We start from the raw sequence: 26096 nt of genomic DNA on the forward strand, positions 1-26096 counted from the left end.
ACTTTTGATTCATTTAATGTATATTTGCTGGGGAAAAAAAACCTTTTGATTATCATGTTTTTGGATACATATTTGGGCAGAACAACTGTTTTCAACACTAATAATAATAATCATAAATGTTTCTTGAGCAGCAGCAAATCAGCATATCAGAGTGATTTCTGAAGCATTATGTGACACTGAAGACTGGAGTAATAAGGCTGTAAATTCAGCTTTGATCACGGAAATAAATTGCATTTTAACAGATATTGACATAGAAAACAGCTATTTTAAATTACAAAAATATTTCACAAATGTAGTTTTTACTGTATTTTTGAGCACAAAAATGCAGCCCTGGTGAGTAAAAACATGTAAAAATCATAATGCTTTCAAACTTTGACAAATGATTTAATTATATATTTAACAGCCATAGCTGAGGAACACACGTGTACTTTAATGGATTAAAAGTTGAAATGGGTTTGGTTGTAAAACAATATGCCTTCATAAATGTGAAACATGGGTAAATATTGTCCCTTAATAAAACCTTTCCAAGCTGTATCTTAAACAAACATTATGTCCGTGTCTGATCAAATGAAGCACAGTGTAAGTGTTTATCCTGTTGTCAAGATTAGGTAAGAGCGATTTGTAAATGTGGGAGGCTCTAGAAATGAAGCTGCTGACGGTCTGAGAAAGTGAACGAAGTGCTTTACTCACGGCTTCTGGTTCTCGAAGCTCTTGAGGCGTCCCAGCTCTCCAGTGTAGATCTTATTCATGTTCAGATCAGTGTGTACCTTCAGCTCATACTGACGAATACTGAGAGACACAGAGAGAGTGTGTGAGAGAGACAGACAACAAACCCAGCATGTGTTCGACTGCTACACACAATCTACAGTGTTCTGACAACCTATTCTTCAGTCAGTCTATTGAGCGCTGGATTTCAGTCTGAAAAGGCCTGTAAGTGGTGTTAACCGGCAGAGAAGGGCATGTTCTCAGGTCAGGTCACTGTGACCCGCTAACAAAAGAGGAAAGAGGAACAAATGCTACTGAAGAGATCATTGAGCATTCAGACCTGGATTCTTCACCCGTTGCTTCGACTCCAAAGTGTTCACACACGGCCGGCCAGAACTGCTCTCTCCACGACACAAAGTCCTCCTCAAGACTGAGAGAGAAACATTCACACAAAATCATTATGCTGCATTACGAACAATTCTTCACATCAGTTATTTTCAACTGGTTTTGTGATTGTTTCTTAAGAACTGACAGCAACACAACGTCAGATTTACAACAGGTGCGTATACTATGAAGGTATTTTTGGTGCAAAACAACTGAGCGCCTGTGACGGCAGAATTTGCAGTTGTAGACAATAGCTACACGTGTGTAATATTAAATGTGAAGTCACAGACAAAAGTTGCAAACTTGTAGATTTTTTCTCCCACAAACAGTTACACCTTCTTGAATCCTTCATTGCAGGTTCACAAATCCTATTCTACGAAACACAAATCAAGAAACTCATACGCTTGCATGTTTTGCTACTATTGCTGCAGTGAATATGGGTGCAAAACACATTCACACACCTGCATTACAAATGTGAAGTCATGGACAAATTTTGTACATCTGCAAATCAGTATGTGAATTCTTGTAATAAGATTTGCACACTTGTAGAATGTTTTCTTTCATATATATATTTTTTTCTTGGTTGCTTTTTCTAGCACAAACACAAGTGCACTACGACAACGGCACAAATCTGCTGCTACGAGTAGGGATGGGTACCGAAACCCGGTACTTAATCGGTCCCGGTGCCTAATTATAAAAGACCGAAGTATCGATAAGCTCTGACGTTAACGGTTCTGCTGTCGGTACTGGGGAAATTTAAAAAAATACATTTCCTATTTATTATTGCTAAATAAACATTACCTAGCATATTTTACCTGACCAGCCTTTTGTAATTTGCGATAATATTCGTTATTCGCAATATCAGTTATTTGCAATCTCACGCACGAAATGTAGTCTGTTCCGCAGTACACAGAGCTCGCGCTTATGGAGTGACGATGGTGGAGAGAGCCAAACGATCCACAGTATGGTTACACTTCACCCGTGTGAACACGGACAATGCTCGTTGCAACAAGTGCAACAAGATTTTTGCTTGTAAGGGCGGAAGCACAAGCAATTTATCAAAACATCTAGCCGAAGTGCATTATGTACAGATAGAGAAATGCAAAGTTTTCGACTGCCTAGCTTCTACTTCATCATCCGCCTCCTCAGGTATGTATGCTATGTTAAAATAACGACATAAACATCACATAAGGTCTCTCTAAATCAGTATTATAATGTTAATAATTTAATAAACACACATTCAGTTACATGTAGCCTACATATAGGCTAAATATTTAGAGTATTTTTTTATGCAGTAGCCTAAATAAATATTAAACATTAAAATGCCTTTATAGTACTGCTTTTACAAATAGATAAATAATAATAAACTATGCTAAGAAATTATAAAGCAGAGCTTACCTAAAAATTAATTTGTAGTGATTAAATACATTCAATTTAGCGTACATTGCAACAGGTTCCAAACCTGTATTACTTTTAATCCCAAACACAGTTAACTAATTTACGTGAATGTGTTCATGATAAAACATAAACATTAGCCATAGATGATTGTTTAGCTGCATTGTGCAACTTTTGTCTTTTTTTTTTTTTTTTTTTTTTTGAACAAACCCACTCTTTCTGCGTCTGGTCCAAGCAAAATACAAACCCAAAGCCCCTTCACGCTTCATATTGGTTTTGTTTGTGTAATAGATATTGGCACAAACATTGGTGTTTGCTAAGCTATAGATAATTATTTTACATTTAAAAAATAAAGTGTTATTATATAACACAACAAAAAGTACCGATAAGAGTACCGTTAAAGTACTGAATCGATAAGTGGTATCGATAGAAGTAGTAATACCGTTAAAACCTTAACGATACCCATCCCTAGCTATGAGTCTTAAATGCTGAACTGCTGAGCCTTCTTTAGAACTGCTGCATAATGATAAGCCAGCTCGTAAATTTCTGGTGAAGCTCATTTTATATGTGCTATATATAGGTGGAGACTCTTGAGACTATACTCTCCTACCTCGTTCTTATTAGAAACTGAGAAAAATTATAATTGCAACATCGTAAATGATGATAGTGGCATGAACGTTCAGTCTCATATTGTTAAACAACATATAATTTAAATTCTGAGCCTGGTAATCCCAGGAGAGTACACAGACACGTAGTTGTACATTTAATGCTGACAGCTAAACACTGTCATAACTGTTTAATCTAACGTTAGCAAGCTAGAGATGCTTCTCTTCAACTACATCTTAATAGTATTCTTGATGATCAATAACTTGCTTTCATAGTCACATATTTTTAAAATCTTGTAATATTTTAAAGTCTTTATTACAGTCTTTAGTCTTTATTTGAACTCTACAGCTATGCAGTAAAATTCACTTCAAAGATTCACTTTTTATTCATAAAGATGATATAAAAAAAAGCTTTTTCATGAAAACAACGACTTTAAGATGAAAATGACATGAAATTACTCTTATAACCAGAAGATGGCAGTAGAGCATCACTCACTGGCTGCAGCTGCCATTTCAACTCCCACAGTTTTTTCAAGTTTTGCTTTTCAATTTATTATAACATTACTAGTATAACACATTTTTAGTACTTTTACCGCACTGAACTATATAGTATAGCAAGTGCAAAAAGGCATTAAAATAAAGAAATAAATAAGCTCAGACACAAACAGCCTGTAAGGGTGAATTATTTAAATACTTTAATATAGTTCACTACAAATTAAATAAGTTAAATATTAATGGTATAAGAATTAAATAATGCATTCAATATGAATGTGAAAATTTTTTGATTTATTTAGTAACTATATCTTTTTACATACATTTAATAACTGTAAAAGCTATTAAACAGCCTATATTCAACCAACACAACTTGTTACTGCTGTAGTTTTGTTACTCTGAATTTAGTCTGAATCATTTAATGCACAGCTCTGTTTTTGACATCGGCTTGTCAGGGGTTTTGTTCGTTAATTACTGTCAATCAGATCAAATGACTTGCGCATGTTTAGCGGATTTACTCGCATAATTGTTTACACTCACGTTTGTCATTTTTGAAACGGTATACATGGACGTTTGGTCCTCTTAGACAAACAAAACTTCTCTTCAAACTGTGAATGGATTATGTAGAGAAAACGAGCAAACGACACTCCTATTACGACACAGTACAGTTGACCGGAAATGACTGAGCTGGCTTGTCTAAAACAGGGAAGTAATGCGCACATATGGTCAATTGACCAGTTTCGCTCACTCAACTTTTGCACCACACATCCATTTGAAATACGGAGCAAAAGTGATTAGTGCATCTGTAGAGGCAACGGCGAGCACTCTTCAGAGATCAGAGAAGTTTGGCCAATCAGTAAAGCTACAGTGTATCAGGTTACTGTTATTCTTTATAGTTCTTCGGTTTTGTTATGACCAAGTTTGTGGATCTTATCGCCTGCAACACTGGGGGTGTATCTTGGAGCCACCGTGACGGTGACTGCATGAGCTGGTAAGTTAATTTCTAACGTCAGTTACCCAATCAATCAGGGAAGTATAATAATTCCACACTGCGTTTTTATTGCAGGTTATGTCCGACGTTACATAACAGGGAACAAGTTGCAGTCTATTCTATTGGTCATGTCATCTGCAACGGAGGTGTATTGGAGTCTTTTCTTGTGATTGCATTATAGAGGTGGTAACAACAGGTGAGTAGCTGCCATCAACTACTGTATTAGCCGAATTAGCCACTGACTGCTGCTCCACAGGTTGTGGAGGAACAGACATGGGTAACAAATATTATGAATGTTGTTTATTTTATGATCTCTTATTGCACTAGTTTTTTTTTCGACCATAAAGTATAATAACACTACCCTGGTGAAAAAAACAGCATATGCTGGTTTAAGCTGGTTATTTGCTGGTTTATGCTGGTCAAGGACAAGGATACAATCACCAAAGTCCAAAGACTTTTGTCTGTGACTTCAAATTTATTATTACGTGTGGCTGTTCTCTACAACTACAAATTCTGCCGTCACAGACGCTCGGTTGTTTTGCACCAAAAATACCTCCATAATATAAACACGTGGATTCATTCTTAACCTCATAAATAATCTGAATGAGAGATCATGTGATCATGTGACAAACTCAACAGGCTTGTCTTTCTAGTAGGACTGGGCAATAAACATTATCGCACCGGGATTATGATTACATTTATATCCATAACGATGATAAGCTCTGAATGTTTTTACTTTATATGGATGAATGTAAGTGTCACACAGCAGAAATAAACATGACATCACCCAGTGCACGTGGCTAACAAGTCTTGTCATGTTCAACATGTCAAAATTGAAAGTTCAGTTTAACTAAAAGAAATTATGAAAGAAATATATTACTGTTGTACAATAAAATGTACTCCTAAGAGTAATAATATTATTATTTTTAAGGAATATCATAATATTCCTTATCATAATAATACCATAATATCATATCATACATCATTTTCTAAAAAAAAGTTTGTCTCACAATTTTGACTTTATTTTTTGAAACTGCGAGTTCATATCTCACAATTCTGAGGAAAAAAAGTCATATTATTTTGTATAATTATTAATATATTACATATTTATTAAGATTTGCGGGTTTATATCTCGCAACTGACTTCATTTCTCAGAATTGCAAGTTTATATCTCAATTCTTACTTTGCACCTTGCAATTGCGAGTTTATATCTGACAATTCTGAGAACAAAAGTCAGAATTGCGAGACAAAAAGTCGCAATTACCTTTTTTTCTTTAATTTTTTTATTTAGTGGTGGAAATGGGCTTCTGTAGTGCAGCATCTTATTTGACAAAAATAAAAATGCAATGTTTTGTTGTACATGAATTATTATATACTAAACATGGATGCATTTTAATTTTACCTTACGTGTAAAAACACATGAGGATACACCATGTGTCTGATTACGCAACAAATCGCGTAGCGAAGCGAAGAACAATATTTTGAATAACAAGGAAATGGCATAAAATGTAGACATTTTGCTTTATAATGTAAGTAACAGTATATTAAGTATAGTATCAGAGCAGGAATACAGTGATATTAGCCACTGTTGCATTTCTCACAGTGATGGTGGTCAGACATATTATAATGGGACTGAAGTGTTTAACGGCGTCACTTACTTTCCGTCATCGTCTCCCATTCCCAGGTCAAAGATCCTCGTTGCTCCCAGTTCAGCCATTCTCTTGTCCACATACTTTCCCATGGCGTTGTAGTGCTCGTATGTCTTATTGCCCAGTGCAAACACCTTAAAAGCACATTTTAGAAATGATACATACAAACAGATAAATATGGATTGTTCTATATCTATACCTTATATTTATTATATTCAGCTGGTATTAAGATCACAGGTGGTCAGCACTAAATAAATGTGTGTAAATGTGGTCCAAGACTTTTTTTATTCGAAACCACATAAAAAAAATGTTGTCTGAAATAAAATAAAATAAAATAAATCATAATTAAGTTTAAAAAGTTTAGTTCTCAGTTTTTGGCCAAAGAAACATTATCTTTATTAATTAATATTAATTAATATTCTCTTATTTAGTTTAATTTGATGTACTAAAATGAATGAATGAATGAAAATGACAAAACACAACTAACATTAAAAGAAAATTGTATATATGTATATTTGCTATTTTATTACATTTTTTCAGTGGTAAAGGAATAATTACATTTTTAACAATATTCCAAGTGTGATTTATGAGATTTTTTTGTATTTTCAATCCAATTTCTCTTTGTAAAAGGCAAAAAGTTGATCATCTGATTTCAAATTTAATGATTCATTAGTTTGAATAAACATTGAAACAAAAAACAATAAAATCATCATCTTAGTTGATAATTCAGTGTACTGACAAAACATCCCATGTTTCGGTCGTGACAGCACATTTTCAGTAGTGACAGAAATGCTTTGGTAGCGGCCACATCATATTACGGAATTTTAACTGGCAAACTAAAACACTATTAAAACATACTAAAAAAATGTAGATTACTGTACTAAAATTTAGTTTATTTCCCCCAAATATGAGGACTACGCATTGCCTTTTGTCCTTACCGAAACGATGATGACATATTTTGTTCGTAACAACTCTACGGGATAACACTCAAAAAAAAACAAAACAAAGAATGTGGTACGCATATAAAAACTAAACGGTATGGAATAACTCCCAAAAAAATGTCCTATTGTGGGTTTCAATTGATAATAGAAGGATCTAAGTAAACATCTAACATAAACATTTCAGCACATGCGTTAAGAATGATGTGAAGGTATGTAAATAATGAGGAATGTTATTTTTGGGTACACTATTCCTTTAAACAAACTTACACAGAAGTCACTCGGTCATATCTGTAGTTAGCACTTCTGCTAAACCTGTGGGCTCAGTGTTCTCTAAACCACTAATTGTTGATGAGTAACTGAACTTTGCACAGTGTCAGTGTAGTATATGTTGAGAAAGCTGTCGGAGACTTTGGCTTGTAGAAGTATGACACAGCATTCCCCAGATTCACTTCTGCTCTGCTGCACTGTGTCATGGGTCTTGTTTGCTCAAACTAGCTTGTGTTGGAAAGTACCTCATGTATTAGAAACACATTGTTCCTGGTGTTTTCTGGTAAAGTCTAAAAAGCTCATACAAGTGCTTTGATGACTGATTAAGCTAAAAAGCTCTGAGCAAACACTTAAAGGAACAGTCCACCCAGAAACGAACATTTACTCACCCTCAGGCCATCCAAGATGAAGATGAGTTTGTTTCTTTACTGGAACAGATTTGGAGAAATGTATCTTTCCATCACTGTCTGATGACCAACAGCTGATAAAAACATCACAACAATCCACAAGTAATCCACACCATTTTTAATCAGCTGTTTGGACTCTCATTCTGACGGCACCCACTCACTGCAGAGGATCCATTGGTGAGCAAGTGATGGAATGACACATTTCTACAAATCTGATGAAGAAACAAATTCACCGACATCTCGGATGGTCATTTTTTCAGAAGATTTTCACTGAAACTAAACTGAGACCCTTTGTAGAATCGTGTAATTGCTGTGATGAGGAACTCACTGTATATTTAACTCCAGTGAAGTCGGCGTCGCCCTCATGTAACCAGTCGTAGAAGTCCTGAGCGTTGTCAGTAGGGTCGCCCTCTCCATACGTGGCCATGCAGAAGATCGCTATTGAGTTCTCAATCTCAGGCAGACGAGAGAGCTCGCTCTGCAAATAAAAGCATGCGTAAACAAACAAACGGAGAGGAATAAAAAGCCTATTTTAATCCCACTGTATGTATTACCATGTCATATTCCTCTGGGTCTGCTGCCATTCCCTTCATGCCGTAGCGATGAGCATCTTTTGCAAGTCTATTGGCAAACTCTTCAGCCGTGCCTGTCTGTGAGCCGTAAAACACCACAATGTTCTTGCCCTAGAGGGAAACATTAAACTCATTACTGAATTTACTCAAATGACTATTCAATCAGTAAATATGGCATTCAACCAATGAAAACAAAACCACTTCTGTAACATAATTAGCACTTCATTAAAGTACAAAAACAACTCTATTTTGGCTTATTTAAAAAAAACTGAACAAAAAGATGGTTTGTTTCAGTTATAAGTTTTTTTCAGTCAATTCAGTTGCAGTGTTTTACCATTTGACTATTTAATGGGCAACTTCGGCTGATTATTTTAACCTAATCAACCTCTACTTAGGAAGAGAAAGGTAAAAATATCTTACCATTTTCTTCATTTTGTCAATAAAACTGGTTTCCCTGGTTGTTGGAGCCCTACAAAACACAGATCAACACAGGTCATATATCAAAAAGGTACACTATAAAAATAAAAAAAAAAATCATATAAACAAAAATAATGGAACAGAAATTGTTAGTTTCAAGCTCTTCTGAAAACACTGTGAAACCCTGCATCTGCAGCTCTTCTTAATAGATCAGTCCTGATGCAGATCATTAAAGGCTTCATGCTGTTGCCAGCACTGACAGTGAGTCCAAAATCACATTCATGTAGGATTTATTGTCATTTAAATCGAGAAGACTTAAAGGAGAAGTTCACTTCCTGAATGAAAATTTCCCGATAATTTACTCACCCCTATGTCATCCAAGATGTCCATGTCTTTTACTTCACTTGCAAAGAAATTAAGTTTTTTGAGGAAAACATTCCAGGATTTTTCTCCATATAGTGGACTTCAATGGTGCTCAACGAATTAAAGGTTAAAAATGCAGTTTCAGTGCAGCTTCAAAGGGCTCGTCTAGCTTCGCGATGCACACGTGTACTCTGTGCACTTCGGTTCATGACAGTTAAGGTATGTCCCATCTCATTTTCCCTCCAACTTCAAATTCATCCTACGTCACTGCAGAAGTACCGACCCAGTTTTTACAAAGCGAACTTGCCAAGAAGGCTAAACGCCTTTTACAGAAAAAGGGTAAACAGCGACTTTGGACAATTTTGAAGTTGGAGAAAATGAGACGGGAGTTTTTCGACATACACTAACTGCCATGAACCAGAACAAAAACAGTGCAGGCAGAGTAAGACAAGATGAGCATTTGACATTAAAAAGTATATAAATTATATTATTTTTATGAAAATAACTGATCGTTTCGCTAGATAAGACCCTTCTTCCTCGGCTAGAATCGTTTACAAACGCATTTGTGATCGTTTGAAGCCGCATTTAAACTGCATTTTGGAAGTTCAAAATCGGGGCACCATATCAGTCCATTATATGGAGAAAAATCCTGAAATGTTTTCCTCAAAAAAACACTATTTGTTTATGGCTGAAGAAAGAAAGACATGAACATCTTGGATGACAAGGGGGTGAGAACATTATCTGTCAATTTTTGTTCTGAAAGTGGACTTCTCCTTTAATAAAATAAAATAAGTCAAAAGTAATGTCAAAGGATTTTATGCAAAAGTTACTAAATGTTAAATAAATATGATTAATACAGAAGAATAAAAGTAACTTCAGAGAAATAACACAGAACCATGACCTAATCCACTTTTATCTGCCTGTATTTACTCTCATGCACGTTCACACTGACATTCAAGAACAAAGCAGTTTGGGAGAAGTTTACAATTCTTCTCCATCTGGAAAAAAGGCCTACCAACTCTCCACCAACCAACTCTCTCTCTCTCTTACACACACTAAAAACATACAATTGTTCAAGAGTTCAAGAGAGTTCAGTGAATAGAAAAAGCGTGAGAGACTTTTAAACTCTGGGCTCACGGCCAACTATTGCACAAGGAAGTGAATAGCGTGATTTAAAGAGTGAAAACTGCTGCTAAACAGCATTTTTTAATGGAAATCACCAGTGTTCTAAAGATACTATTGTCCATTCAACATGACAATGTTTATTACACTTTTAACACTGGGCTAAATTTATATCTACTACTAATTATATTTTAGAAACTTTAATTTTCGGTAAAGCTGCTTTGCAATTATACGTTTCGTGAAAAGCGCAATACAAATAAACTAGAACTGAATATCTATGAAGCAATGATGTTATGTTACAAAAATCAAAGCTTGTTTTATAATATAGTTCTTTCAGTTTTTTATAATATAATTCTTTCTTTTTAGTATAAATATAGTTCTTTCAACCAAGCTGCTTTTGAAAAATGTAGTAATGATGGTTTTTATTGTGTACTTCAACAAACTGCGTTTGTATTGAGCACAAACACACACAAGACACAAACATTGCAAAAAAAAAAAATCCCATATTAGCTTCCCCCAGTTTTTCACTAGTACTGCTGTTTCTCAATCTTGCGGGAGCACAGCACATTCTCTACATCTGTCTCATCTGACTTACTCAGTTCATGAATGATGCGGTGAATCATCTGAAAGATCATATTCAGACATACAAAATGCGTCTCATCCACAACCAGGACTGAAAATCAGAAGCAGAGGGACTAGTTTAGCGAACACTCACCTATCTATGGCGACCAGCCGGTCCTCCGGTAAGGAGAACACACAGCCCATGATCGTAACAAACACGTCCAAGAACGGAGATGCCAAGACAGATCCGTCACAAACCGTTAACTACAGCGCATACCGGAAAAACAAGGCAGCAAAAACCATCTGTGGTACATGCTGACCAATTCCAAGTGCCACAAGATGAGAGAACTGACAGAGTCTAAAAACCCTAAAGAGGACCTGAAGGAGAGCTTGAATGTGATTGTATGTGAAGGAGCTGATTCCAGAGGAAAGCAGAGGCTGTTACAGCGTCCCTCCTCCATCAGGAAAGCTCTGCAGACGACTATTGACACGGTAAAGCATCATGTCAACAGACAGGCTGAATTCCATACGCTCTCAAACACGTGCACCGGCAACATCTGGACGCCACAAAGCAGGACTCCCAAGCGTGGAGCACGCCAAAAAACTCACGTAAACAAACAGAAAACTTGAGAAAGCTCCTTCATCCTCTCAAGATCCAGGAGAAAAAGACACGCGAACGGCAAAAAAACCCAGAACGGTCCTGTAGCCGTAGCAACGGTTTCTTAAATGACAGCGACGCTGGTTCTGAGGACGGCGAATGACTGCGGTCCGGCCCCTCCCTCTGGAGAGCGGGGGTCGCCACGGCAACCACATCTATCATAAAAGGATCCTCCTGTGACAGGCCAGGCAACGAGAGCAGCGAGACAAATTGGAAATGGTTTCCACATAAATGGGGAGGGAGAGAGAAAAATAGGCTGAACATAATGGAGGGCTTGTGCTGTGCCTCAACTTTCCACCTTTGGCACAGCTCAGAGACAGACTTGGCTGGCCTCGCCAAACTCCATTGACATGAGGATTTGAAAAGATATATATACTTTCATAAGCACAACTTTAAGTAACATAACAGAGAGGAGAGAGAAAGAGAGTGAGGACATACTTTGCCATTTCTAACAGCCCAAACTGAGTGACTGTAACAAGCAATTATACTATGTGGGTGAAACATGACTCCTCTTACCTTTAAAGCAATAGCTCAGCCAAAAATGTAATTTGCTGAAAATGTGCCCACTCTCAGGCCAACCAAGATGTAGATGAGTTTGTTTGTTCATCAGATTTGTAGAAATGCGTTATTTCATCACTGTCTCACCAATGGAACCTCTGCAGTGAATGGGTGCCGTAACAATGACAGCGAAACAGCTGATAAAAACATCACAATGATCCACAAGTAATCCACACCACTGCAGTCCATCAGTTAACATCTGGAGAAGCTAAAACAAATCATTAAGTGTCCATAATCCATAATAACACTTCCTCTGGTGAAAAAGTGGTCTGGTCTGAATCAGGAGAGAAATCTGCACAGATCAAGCACCGTTTACCAGCCAAAAATGGTCCAAAACAGAACAAATATATGACCCTGGACCACAAAACCAGTCTTAAAGGGGTCACCGGATGCTCATTTTCCACAAGTTGATACGATTCTTTAGGGTCTTAATAAAAAGTCTCTAATATACTTTGGTTAAAAATTCTCAATGGTTTTGTAAAACAACACCCTTTTTACCTTGTCAAAATAAGCTCTGGAAAAATCAACCCATTCTGATGGACTGTTCCTTCAAATGCAAATGAGCTCTGTTCGCCCCGCCCCTCTCTTCTCTCTGCTGCTCTGAGAGATTGTTTACTTTAGCCGCACTTAGCGTGTTTAGCCGTGAATCCTGCTAACTGACACGTTATTAGGAAAGGTGATTGCAGAGATTCATAAAAAACCCTTATACTCACTTCTGCTGTAAGTGAAGCTGGATCATGAATGATTCGCGCGAACATAGACGGATATATGTAGATCTGGAGGTGCAAACCCTTCACAAACAAACGTAATCCACTGTATCTTCAGTGGCTCAGATGTCGGGAGTAAATGACGACCACTATGTTCATTATTACATCCAGCAACACAACACCTCAGTTGCTCAATTGGAGATATTCTTGTCTAACTTGTATCCCTGCTTCGACATCGAAACAATGGAGATCTGACTGTTACAGCTGATTTAGGGCGGGTCTGAGGTAAGACGCTCATGTCAATCAACTATCGTGGGAGCGGCCTCTGTGGGTGTGACGCCACATCGACAGGCATCTGAGAATGGCTCGATTTGAAAAAGGGGATATTATTTTTACAGATTAATTAAAAACCACTGCATGGATTTTTATCATTATAGAGTAGATTTGTACATGCACTGCCAACACACATTAATGTTCAAACAACATGAAAAAGTGAACTTAGCATCCGATGACCCCTTTAAGTAGCATGGGTATAATCGTAGCAACAGCCACAAATACATAGCATGGGTCAAAATTATCGATTTTTCTTTTATACCAAAATTCATTAGAATATTAAGTAAAGATTGTGTTCCATGAAGACATTTTGCAAATTTCCTACCATAAATGTATCAAAACTTAATTTTTATTAGTAATATGCAATTTTAAAGGTGTTTTTCTCAATATTTAGATTTTTTTTTGAACCCTTAGATTCCATATTTTCAAATAGTTGCATCTTGGCCAAATATTAGTTTATCCTATCCTAACAAACCATACATCAATGGAAATCTTATTTATCAGCTTTCAGATGATGTATAAATCTCAATTTAAAAAAAAAATTGACCCTTATGACTGGTTTTGCGGTCCAGGGTCACATATGTGGCTGGATTTTGATGTAAGTGACAACAGGAGATGGACTTTTTACTGGAGGAAGCATCATTATGGATTATAGACTGAATTGGAATTGGAAGCACTGGTTTGAAGTAAAAAAATGCCTTGATGTTGGATTTGTTTCTTACAAACATACAGTTTTTGTCTTCACGAGATGTTAACTGACGGACTGGAATGATGTGGATTACTTGTGGATTATTGTGATGTTTTTATCAGCTGTTTGGACTCTCATTTTGACGGCACCCATTCACTGCAGAGGATCCATTGGTGAGCAAGTGATGTAATGATACATTTCTACAAATCTGATTAAAAAACTAACTCATCCACATCTTGGATGGGGATAAGGCAGTGACATATTTTTTGTTCTGTAACAGATTATCAAACAAGACAAAAAAAAGTTGGTCTATCTATCAGTTGTTGGTCAGAGTCTGAGATGTGGGCATTGCACTTAAAACATAAGTAAATAAACATTGCTAAAAAAAGAATGAGGAAAAAAATTGTTCACAATAGGACCAATAAAATGCACTGACAAAAAAAAAAAAAAAAAAAAAAAAAAAAAAAAGAATATTGACCTTGACCTATATTTTTTTATGGTCTTGCTTGCTTTTCTTGGAACCAATTCCAGGTTTTAGAATCAGCACAATGGAGGTAACAGTCGATTAAAATGTCTGCAATCGAACAGCACTTTAACAGCTGACTGCATGCTTCTTTTTCTTCATAATTATAAGTGGTGAGCTATTCTTTACAGACACACACACACAAATTCAATTTCGTGCTTTCGTCACTAATTAGAAGACAATGCGAGGCAAGTTGTGTAATATCAGGGGCTGGACGGATGAGTGCGGATATCTGGAGAACAATAACAAGCCATTATCAGCTTGATTTACAGGCTCATTACACATTTCACGTGTATATGTGGTGAGCTAGGGACAAAAGAACACTCATTTAGATGTAAAAAGATTCATTATGTCAGGAAAGCTTGTAAGTAATGATTCAACAGATGCTAGTATTTGGCTGGAATACACTACACAACATCACAACTCTGAGCAGAAAAAAACAACAACAAACAAACAAACAAAAAACAAACTATGCATCCTATACCAACACACTATTATTTGATGCATATTTCATGATTTAAAGGAAAGCTCACAATCCTACTGTATGTACAGCATACTCACAATACTAAAGAGTCTGACCACACTGAAAATAATGCAGGTGGAAATTTGATTACGCTACTAATCGTAGGCCGGATGTGACGACATGCGGACTGTGATGAAGGTCTATTAGTTTTCATTTACACTCTAAGACTGAATGCAAAGATCCTTCCATGCCTGTGACTGAATGCAACACTGCAAAAACAGAAATCTTTGACAAATATCTACAGGAGTGTTTGAACGCAGCTGTCTACCAGCTGTCATACTCATGAGATGAAGAAGGGAAGTGGTATTTACTTGTACTGTTTATAAAACAACTTTTGATATTTTGTATCATCAGCAAAGAAAGTACAATAACAACGCTAATGTTCAGTGTATCATTCCTATAATAACAACGGAAAAAAGATTATAATGGACATTTTTTCCCACCCTTGAGTTTGAGGGGTGTTATTATGCTTTTTCACTTACAAATCTCAAAGTGCACTCCAAAGGGAGATATTTCATTTAAAAAAAACCCTTTTCAAGAACTACAACGAACGGCTCCTTTGGACTACAACGTTTGTTTTCCGCATGCTATGATGTCACAACGCCAATTAGAATATCATTAAAATAAATCCCGCCTACAGAAATTTGAATTGTTGGGGGGTTGGTAGGGATGAGGTGGGGGATTAACCTAACTTTAGCAAAGCAGCACGGAAAACCACTTCAATGAGTCGCAGTGTGGCGGGTATAAACACAAGCATTGACTAGAGTGGTCGCTTCAGAGCAGTAATGCACCGCAGACGTGTGCAGTGTGTGGTACGAGATTGATTCATCATACTGTGTAGATGGCTTCACTTAAAAAAAAAAAAAATTAAAAAAAATAAAAACTTGCACTAGAATAGGCTAGGCTAATCAGTGATTATGTTCTTTGATAATGTTAGACTGTTTTTAGTCTTATGCTGGAGCTGGTTTCAGGCAATGAAACTAAGTATGTAAATAATTAAATACATGTATTGGCGATCTCACAGGATGATGATAGGACCCAACACTACTGTAGCATATTATTTACTCACCCTCCATGCATCCTAGGTGTATATGACTTTCTTTCAGACGAATGCAATCAGGGTTATATTAAAATTTATCCTGGTACTCCCAAGATTTAGAACGGCTTAGATGGGTGTTTCTCTTCATCACTCTAAAACAAGTCAATAAAGTTCATCCATCCATAATAAAAAGTGCCTCAAACAGCTCCAGGGGGTGGGGAGGTTGTTCAATAAAAGCCTCCTGTAGCGAATCGATGCACTTTTGTAAGAAAAATTTCCATATTTAAAACATAAGAATCACTTTAATCTAGCTTGCGTTAACTGCTTTGACAAGGGCTGTGGCAGCACTGAAACACCATCTAAGCTGTTCGCCAATGGCAGCGCAGTGATACAGCTATCTAATCACAACACATTTTGTTTTTCAGAAGGCAGGCCTTCATTAAACCCGGAACTAATCAAGCCTTTTGTGCCAGGCTGGGAAGATTGGTATTGTAATAATGTAAATTATGTGAAAAGGAATGTGTTTTTTGATTCACCAAGCATGAAAGAATGTTCTAGTACACCCCCCAAACAAAATCAAGACTTTGTAAAAGAGCGTAATAGGACCCCTTTAAGCGAGGTGTAAATGTGAGACAGAAAAAGGCAGGTTAGACAAAGTTTGCTATGAGAACAGACTGTGCTTATGCTTATGATATCATTCTGTCAGTGCGATAATATCCATAAAAGGTCTGCAAATCAGCCTAAATCAGCCAAACAGGTGGAAATTAATGGACAAACAAACAAATAAACAGCAACAGTTTCTGGTAACAATTAAAAGCTTAAAAAAATATGCAGTTTATCAATCGCAGTTATTAAAAAAAAAATAATAATAAAAAAAAAAACCACACAGAACTTTGAGCTTTTACAGAAGCTTCTTCGCACAATTTAAAAAAGTCAATTGTGACTTTTTAATCTCACAATTCTGACTTTTTTTCTTTACAATTCAAAATTTATATTTTTTATTCTGATTTTTATTTCTCAGAATTTTGAGTTTACATCTCACAATTCCGTGAGTAACTGCAATTTTGTCTCAAAATTCTGATGTTTCTTCTGAGAATTACAAGTTAATATCTCACAATTACAAGTTTATATCGTGCACTTCTGACCTTTTTTTCTCAGAATTGCAAGAAAAAGTCAGAAATGTGAGATAAGTCGTGATTACCTTTTTTATGTTTTTATTCTGTGTGGAAAACGGGCTTCCATAGTGATGTTACTAGATTATAATAACGGCTGTTGGGCTGGGCAATGTGACCTTATGAGAAATTAGCTGAAATCCTAGGTAAAACTAGTTATTAAAATAGGAAAAAGAAGCAAATTAATAATACAATAGAAAAAACGAAATACATTTAAGTTTTTCAGCTACAGTAGATTTATTTAACCTGTAGTAAGAAATACTACAGAAATTCAATAATGAAGTGTATAACTGATACACTTCACAATCTTCACTGGATGAATCATATGAACTAATTTTTATTAAAAATCCCAAAGTGATTCAGTCAAGAATAGTCAGTGATTTTCTCTCACTGTTGTGTTGTTTGATTAGTGTTAATGACACAGACCAAATGCATGTTTCTTTATCACACTTAGGTCAGGTATATATATAACTTAAGTAGTACTGTGCTACACAGATATATTTGAATACAGCGGTAATGATTCATACTGTCATACCACCCAGCCCTAACAGCAATCTTAAAATAATCCTTCAAAAAAAAGTGCATTTTTGCTTTCGTATTGATAGTGTAACCATGTTCCATGTTGCCTTTAAGCTGCACATTGATTTAACATCAAATAGAGCTTGACTTTACTGCACCTTTGCAGCAACACAATATGGTCTCGTAGTCTTTAATACATGCTCAAGTGAGAACAACACTGTAAGTCTGCCATTCGGGACAAGACTAAACTTCTTACTAGATACATGTCTGTTCACTTGGCAGCCATCTTGCAGCTGGCAGCTATTTTCTATTCATGCATAGAAGTGCAATCACCAAGACATTTTTGTGTTTGGAGGGGAAATGTTTGCTAGAATCAAAGTCCATACAGCCCTAATCTCAAATATAGAGCCACTTCACATTATACACGTCTGTATTTGCTTGGTCACTTTCATATGTCAGCTAAGCAAGATGGCGTGCAGCACCACAAGTCTCTTTTCCCATCATGGATGTTCTGTTAAAATGATCCAAATGAGTAATCTAATGTGTGTGTGTGTGTGTGTGAGTTTTAAATGTCAGGTAAGAACTTTATTTATTGATTTATGTATTATAGATGCTCAATAAATGTAAGTGAATGAAGAAATAATTCTTATACAGCATAAGAATCAAAATAATAAGTGCTGAGCTGGGCAGATTCCTTACAAATTGTAGTCCATTACCGATTACAGATTACATGACAAAAATTGCAGTTTTAATGTAATCTAGGTTGATCATTTTATGTAATGAATTCTCAATACTTTTTATATTAATTTTAGATTACTTTTTATTTATGTACCTGCAAATAAATGTGACCATTAATTGACATTAGAGAACATGGAAAAATGTTAAACTATTAAACAGGATTCATACAGATAATGTAAAATGAAATTCCAGGACTTTTCAAGCACTACTTTTTTTTTTTTATCAAACAATGTCTTCTGTTTCAAATTAAAACCACGGTTCATTTTCTTAAGGGATTCATATTTGTGTATACTTCCTTTTTCTTTTTCTTTTTTTATAACTGTACTGCATTAATGGTTTGATGTTTTCTACTGTTTAATAAAAAAAAAAAAAAAAAAAAAAAATTGCGAAATCACTCCAAAATCCTGATCTGAAACAATGTGCGCTCTGAAGTGCCAAACTGAATCAAATGATTTGTGAACCTGCACTGAAGTCTCAATCTGAATCATATGATTCGCGATCCACGCTCCAAAGTTCCGATGTGAAGCCAAAGATTCATGAACCTGCTCCGAAGTTCCGATCTGAATCAAATGATTCGCAATATGCGAAGTTATGATCTAAAACAAATAATTTGCAAACCCACTAAATCAAATGATTCGACAATCTGAAGTCCCAATTTGAATCAAATGATGTGTGATACGTGACCCAATTAGAGCGTTTCGAAACAGTGAATCACTTTGCAACACAATGGTTTAAGTGATTTGGAGTTTCAAAAAATTCAGTTTCACCCATCACTACGTGCTTTTCAAAATTGTTACAAGCAACTTCAAAATTCAAAAATGACAAAAATGATTGGCTCTTTTAATTTTATCGTTTTTTTTTTTTTTTTTTTTTTTTTGCTAGTCAATTGTTTGAAATGAATGATCGAAGTCACAAGTTTGATTCAATCACAGCGGTTCCAATTGAAATGACTCACTCAACTGATTTGGTTCATCTGCTCCTCTTGTCGCATCTTTAACCATGTTTACATAACATTGTCAGTACTATTACTGGCTTAGCTCGCTACTTTAATGTTTTACTTGTGTTTTTTTATTAACCGAAAAAAGCGAAAAAAGTTTTTTGTTTTTTTGAATTGCATGAATTTTGCATGAAAAGATATTAAAGCTACATAAAAAATTAAACATTTATTTAATAGACACATTGTCTTTCAGTAATTCAAGCTCTTTTTAAGTACCTCCTCAGGAATATTGCTATTTTCAAGGGTTTTCCAGACCTTAAATTTAAAAAAGTCAAATTCCAGTACTTTAAGCACCTTGTACGAACCCTGATTAAACTATTAATTTTCTCTGAAATATTTCATATATATATATATATATATATATATATATATATATATATATATATATATATATATATATATATATATATATATATATATATATATATTTATTTATTTCAGGGTTGATTAGTTGAAACAAATCATTGCATTATATAAACAAACATTAATAAACACGATAATGACGATGACATTACACACCCAGGGTCTTTCATGTTGAAAATATTTTTGTCTTCCAGAATCAACAGTTAGTGAAAATTTTACTGAATGATTTACAGTCATTGCGTGAAAAAAATATGTAATCATGTAATCCATAAAAAGTAACTGTAATCCTATTATAAGCATATTAAAATGGACACTAATTACAAGTAATTACGTTTTGGAATCTGATTATGTAATCCAGATTGCATGTCATCAATTACTACCCAGCACTGATTAAGGGTTATTGTATATTTACTCTAAGTACAAATTAATACTGTGCATAAGAATATGGTGTTGTTCAGCCCTACCCATATTTTCCCTATTATGATCATTTGAAAAGAGGCATAATTATATGCATTAGGGCAGATCTGCATGATCAATAAAGGATCAATAGGGATCTTGTCTTAAAAAAAGTGATTCAGCTATTTTTATGAACTCTCTGGCATATACAGGCACAAAATTCAAATGCATGATGTGGAAAATTCAAATCAGTGACAAGTCCATTGACTCCAAATGGTCTTTTCTACCATACGTTATATTGTATGTGATAAATAGACTAGAAAAAAGTCTAGTTTACATTTAAACACTTTTGTCTGTGTTTAGGTGCCACTTCTGCTTTGACGCTTCTACTGTAGAAAACAACGGTTTGCACCCGGTGCAGACAGTGTGCGGCTGACAGCGAAATGTGTGAAAAAATGAGTGTGAAAAGAAAAGCAGACACTGAAAATAGACCAAAGTTTTGTTTTCTTTTGCCTGACCACCGCAAATAAAGCCAAGTGATGTTTATGCATGCAGATTGCGACTGTATACTGCATATTGTAAACTGATAACATCAAACACCATTTCAATGCATCGAATAGCAACTTTAAACGCAATTATCTGGAACATTCAGTGGTGCGAACAGAAGTTACTTCTCTAACTGCATAGTGACTACATGTCAGTTAGTATAAAGAGTGCCCTTATAATTCAAGTTATGAAAGCAAAAAATACCCCTGTGCAGGACTTTTTTTTTTTATAAGATGTGATATAATCAAAGGGATAGAACACCCAAAAACAAAAATTACTCTATGATTTACTCACCCTTAAGCGATCCTAGGTGTATATGACTTTCTTCTTTCAGGCAAAAACAACAGGGTCATTCTGTGTCAAATCAACCAAATCTCAGACACTTTCCTAGCTCAAATTTTTGATTTTACTATATTTTTTTTTTTATGAAGGAAGATGTATAGGGATGAAAGCCAAAATGTTAAATGTCATGGATGAATGTTTACTTAGTAATCCACTATTTTGTAGAGGGAGGTCAAAATGGCAATTTTCTCCTGAGATTCAGAGCTGAATTACAAGAAGTTAAAAATGACTTCAGAAAGATGCCAGCATCATTATCTCATTTTTTACACAGAGATTGGTAGTTATATTAGTAAAATCTGTTGACTTTACCCGTTTTTACTGCATTATGTGCCAATGGTGACAACACTTTTTCAAGTTTTTACTTCAAAGTTTGCATGTCTGTAACTCATCAAGTATTTAATATATCCTAATGCTCTTTTAGATATTGGGCCTTAACAAACCTTCCTTTTGGTATCTTCATTTTTAATGGCCTACTTGGTTTGGTTCCAGAAATATTGGAATTTTAATGTGGCTCCAGGGGTAAATTGTTACATTTTCAGTGGTCAAAAACCAAATGTGGGTCAGTTTGAAAAAATATGATACCTCTTCTTTTAAAGAGGAATGTTTGAAGAAGAAATAATGTTGAAGCTAGAGATGTATCTTGTTTCCTTCTGTCAAGACAACTGCATGAAACATACCTGTCTGAGTGCCATAAATATTCTTTTCCCAAAGTTTGCGTGCCTATAACTCCAGACGTATTAAAGATATCACAATATGATTTTAGATTCCAGTACTTAATAAACTTCTCTTTTGGAAACTTCATTTTTAAGGCCCTACATCACTCAGTCCCTGAAATATGAGGATCTCAATCAGGCTCCATGTCCAGATGGTTGAATATTACCCATTTTCAGTGCTTGAAAACCAAATGTTGGTCACTTTGCATACAGCTGATACTGATTGTATTTTAAAATGAAGAAATGTTTATTAAAAACTAGAATATAAAATCATATTGGGATATCTTTAGTGCTTCTTGAGTTATAGGCAAGCAAACTTTGGAAAAAGAATATTTATGGCACTAAGGTATGTTTAATGCAGTTGTCTTGACATAGGGAAACGAGATATATTCCTAGTTTCAACATTATTTGTTCTTCAGACATTCCTCTTTAAAACAAAAGTCGTCTCATATTTTTGCAAATTGAAAATGTGTACAACTTAGCAATTTGCCCCTGGAGCCATTTTGAGATCCCAATATCTCTGGAACTGAACCATGCAGGGCCTTGAAAATGAAGATGCCAAAAGGAAGGTTTGCTGAGACCCAACATCTAAAAGGGCATTAACATATCTTTAATACTTCCTGAGTTACAGGCATGCAAACTTTGGAGTAAAAATCTGAAAAGTGCTGTTTCCCCATTTTTGAATGGTCACCATTGGCACATAACATAAAGACTGCTAAAGTCGACAGATTTGACTAATAGAACTACCAATCTCTGTGTAAAAATAAGATAATGATGCTGTAATTTGACACTGAATCTCAGATAAAAATTGCCATTTTGCCCACCCTCTACAAAACAGTGGATTACTCAGTAAATATTCATCCATGACATTAATAATATTTTGGCTTTCATCACTATACATGTCTATCGTTCTTCAGAAAAAATATGAGCAAAATCAAAAATTTGAGCCAGGGACCTCTGGTTGAATTGAGTTATATTAAAAATGTCCTGGCTCTTCCAAGATTTATAATGGCAGTGAATGGCTGTTGAGATTTTGAAGCCCAATAAAGTGCATATATCGATCATGAAAAGTACTCCACACGGCTCCAGGGGGCTAATAAAGGCCTTCTGAGGTGAATCGATGCATTTGTCCAAGAAAAATACCCATATTTACAACTTTATAAACCGTAATCTCTAGTTTCCACTAACAGTCGTACACTAGAGAGTGGCGTTCCAGCGGACGACGTAAGACATAAGCGAACGCTGTGATCAATACGGAAGCGGCAAGGAGAGAGCAAAACAAAACAGTAGGCATGAATTAGAAGTACAAAACAAGGATTTGTAAAGAAAAATGTCAGAGGAAACTGGTTTTCCTTTGCTGTAAACAAAACATGGTTCTCACTAGACTACATATTTTTACTGGAGTGTGGAGTGGAGTACTTTTTGTAATATAACTCTGATTGTATTCATCTGAAAGAAGAAAGTCAGTGTGAGTGCGATCGCAAATGCTGTACTGATTTTATACAAGCAGTTCAACAAACATGACATTAATATTGAGTGAGTCACATTTTAGACACAATACTATTTCACCAATGAAAACAGTTCGAACTGTTTGATTCCCAAACTAATATGTTTTTTAAAAGAATCATTTGAGTCAATGATTCAATGATTCAATAAAAATGAATAAGACATTTTGAACAAATCATTAGAATAAATGATTCAATGAATTACCACCACCTACCACTACCTTATAATGGTGTAATAATTGTATGCACACATTTAATTTATGTTTTTCATTTACACACAGTATTTTTCCATTGGTGACACACAGAAATGCTCTGCAGAAATACAAAGGTCAGTATTCAGTTTCCATGTGTCAGAGAGAATTATAAAGCCATTATTTACTGAAACATTTATGGAATTTATTTTTCGAATCCAAGTAATATTTTTCATTCCTAGCTCTATTGCACTCTGTCTCTGTAGTCAGGTGATGCATGTGAGAGAGATAAATGAAACCTCAAACTTATCCTTCAACCATGATGACCCTCTACAGTTTGTTATCTCACTAACAGCTCAGGAGTGACTGTAATGTCTGGCATTGAGTAAGACCTTTGCCAATGACACTATTCAAGGCTAAGCAAGCAATAAACATTTGCTGCAACCTCAGCGTCAGCAGGAAGAACCTAAGAAAACACTAATTGTTTCCAGAAGGACTGAAGTGTTTTAACAGGAGGAACGCAATGATACTGACCCTGCAGCTGGAAATGTAATTTCCTCTCAGCTGAGAAATACTTCTATTTGTCATTTTACATAGTTAATTATCATTTTATTTCTCAAGAAATTATATTTTAAAGCAAAAAAAATAAATAAAGTCTATTTAAACATATTTCTTCTAAAAATCTCAGTTTCCATGTGTCAAGTTACCAAAGCTACAAAACTGCAGAGCAAAACAAAAAAAGAACATATTTGTGTTTCACGTCCTGTTATGTGGAGCAGGATTTGGATCAGTTACATTTATTTCATGGTGGGCAAAAAAAAAAAAAAAAAAAATTATTATTATTGTGAGAGTGACAGCAATTAAAAATTATAATTTAAAATGATACTTTTTTGTCTTTTTTCAGCATAAATTAGCTGGCATAAAAATACAGTTACAGTTTACAAAATAAATTAAAATTCCCATTACAGTCAGTTTACACTAACAAATAAAATTTATTCTTCAAATTCACTACCTTTATAAAAACTTTAGCAAAAAAAAAAAAAAAAAAAATCATTTGACTTTGGGGTGAAACGAGACTCAATTTATAGACAGTTTGATTCGAACAGTCAATAAAAAAAAGCTAAAAATTGAATCTTTTTCCAATTTTACATTTTAATGTTACGACGATACAGGACGATATAGTTTTGAGGTACTTACGTAGACTCTAGTTTCTTAAACTCTGGGATGGGCTCTGTTTTTTTGCGGAATATGAACCAGTAGATGAGCAGGCCGGCGATGAGGGAGAAGAGGAAGATGTCCAGGTTACTGAAGAAGGGTTCGTCCTCATCCATCAGCTCCGGCTGCGCGGAGGGATCGGCCTGTGTGTCTGCCATCGTTATGAGGAGCACCACTGCAGTGACAGGAAACAGATTTGGCAGCTGACATTATGCTCTAATGATGTGATTTCCAAAAAATGTTAGCAAACAATAATATCAGTAAGTCTGACACATGTGTGTGTAATGCACATGGTGTAATCACACATTTAGTAGGGGGAATTTTGTCTAAAGTAAAGGAAAAAAAAATCATAAATTTCCACAGCCTGCACTAAGACTTGAGAAATTATCAAATATAATATAATTTTCTTTTAGGTTTCATTTGTTAAGTCCCTCCTTTCAACCCTTGTGCTCCTGAAAATCCTTGACCTAATTTAATGTTCCTGGTCAAAAATGACCGGCCTTTTAACAATTGCTTGTAAATTGCTCGTTATGCGAGTGATAATGTTGTATATTCTTTTTATATGTTGTTTTTTGTAAGTTGTCCTTGAATGGCGCCTCTAAATAACATGTACTATTATTATGCTACATTACCACCAAAACTTGGGTATAATTTTATTTATTTATTTTTTTCAACTTGATTTCTTTAAATTAGCACGTTTTGTGTTTCTTTTTGGAACGGATTGATTTTAGGCTCCATTAATCTGAGTTTATTCATCTCAGTTTATAAGATTACAATTTTTACAAAAAAAAAAAAAAAAAAGTAGGTATATAAATAAGTTGTTATAACCCGTGTGAGCAAAGTCCATAAGTTTTAGTCCAATACAACTACATTATCTAGCATTTTGGGGAAAAGGAAATCCTGTCTAGGTCAAAATAGCCACAACATGAGAGTTAAATCAGTCTAAAATTTCATTCCAGTATTGTCCTTCATAATCGGTATAACCAATATTTACATGGCAAATCTATCCATCCAAAGAGAAACACTCTTTAACAAAAGGGTCTTGTGACTTTCTTTTGAGCATTCTCCTTAAATGTCACTTAAAGGAACAGTTCACTCAAAACAAAAATCCTGTCATCATTTACTCTTCCTCGTGTCAATCCAAACCTGAATGGGCTTCTTTCTTCTGTTGAACATAAAAGAAGATATGAAAGAAAACTATGGAAGTCAATGGCTACTGGCAACTGTTTAGTTACCCATATTCTTCTGAAAATCTTCTTTTGTGCTCAACAGAAAGAAACTCACACAGGTTTGTAACAACTTGAGGATGAGTAAATGACCGAATTATCTTTTTTTAAATGAACTGTCACTTTCAGTGTCAAAACAAACTGGCTTAAATAAGCCTGTCCATCTATAAAATTTACATCTAACCTTTTTATCACCTGATGGCAAACATCACTACTATTATCTCACAGCTTTGCTTACAAGGTATGCCATGTTTAGCCTCCAAAGTCCACATC

At 35.2% G+C, this 26096-nt stretch overlaps 1 protein-coding gene and 1 long non-coding RNA gene across 5 annotated transcripts in view; one reads left to right on the plus strand and one right to left on the minus strand.

Annotated features, from left to right (window-relative positions):
* Window positions 1-26096, minus strand: part of porb (P450 (cytochrome) oxidoreductase b) — a 40173-nt gene that overhangs the window by 10876 nt on the left and 3201 nt on the right. The window contains exons 2-8 of one of the 3 annotated variants that reach the window (XM_051128702.1): window positions 24580-24772; window positions 8829-8877; window positions 8391-8519; window positions 8165-8314; window positions 6231-6355; window positions 1046-1135; window positions 691-789 (exon numbers count right to left, since the gene is read on the minus strand). In XM_051128702.1, coding sequence (XP_050984659.1) covers window positions 691-789; window positions 1046-1135; window positions 6231-6355; window positions 8165-8314; window positions 8391-8519; window positions 8829-8877; window positions 24580-24755 — 818 coding nt within the window. In that variant the 5' untranslated portion in view covers window positions 24756-24772. Of the gene's footprint in view, window positions 1-690; window positions 790-1045; window positions 1136-6230; window positions 6356-8164; window positions 8315-8390; window positions 8520-8828; window positions 8878-11025; window positions 11569-15930; window positions 16218-24579; window positions 24773-26096 lie in introns of those variants that run through there. The other 2 variants (XM_051128704.1, XM_051128703.1) reach the window with 2 other exon arrangements.
* LOC127176890 (uncharacterized) lies at window positions 4432-23518 on the plus strand. 2 transcript variants are annotated; one of them, XR_007829167.1, is made up of 3 exons: window positions 4432-4572; window positions 4648-4768; window positions 23473-23518. It is a non-coding gene; the product is annotated as an uncharacterized LOC127176890 (long non-coding RNA). The 2 variants fall into 2 exon arrangements; XR_007829166.1 differs by lacking the exon at window positions 23473-23518 and adding an exon at window positions 20449-20527.

The sequence above is a fragment of the Labeo rohita genome, chromosome 15 (assembly GCF_022985175.1).
Source record: "Labeo rohita strain BAU-BD-2019 chromosome 15, IGBB_LRoh.1.0, whole genome shotgun sequence".
Taxonomy (NCBI): domain Eukaryota; kingdom Metazoa; phylum Chordata; class Actinopteri; order Cypriniformes; family Cyprinidae; genus Labeo; species Labeo rohita.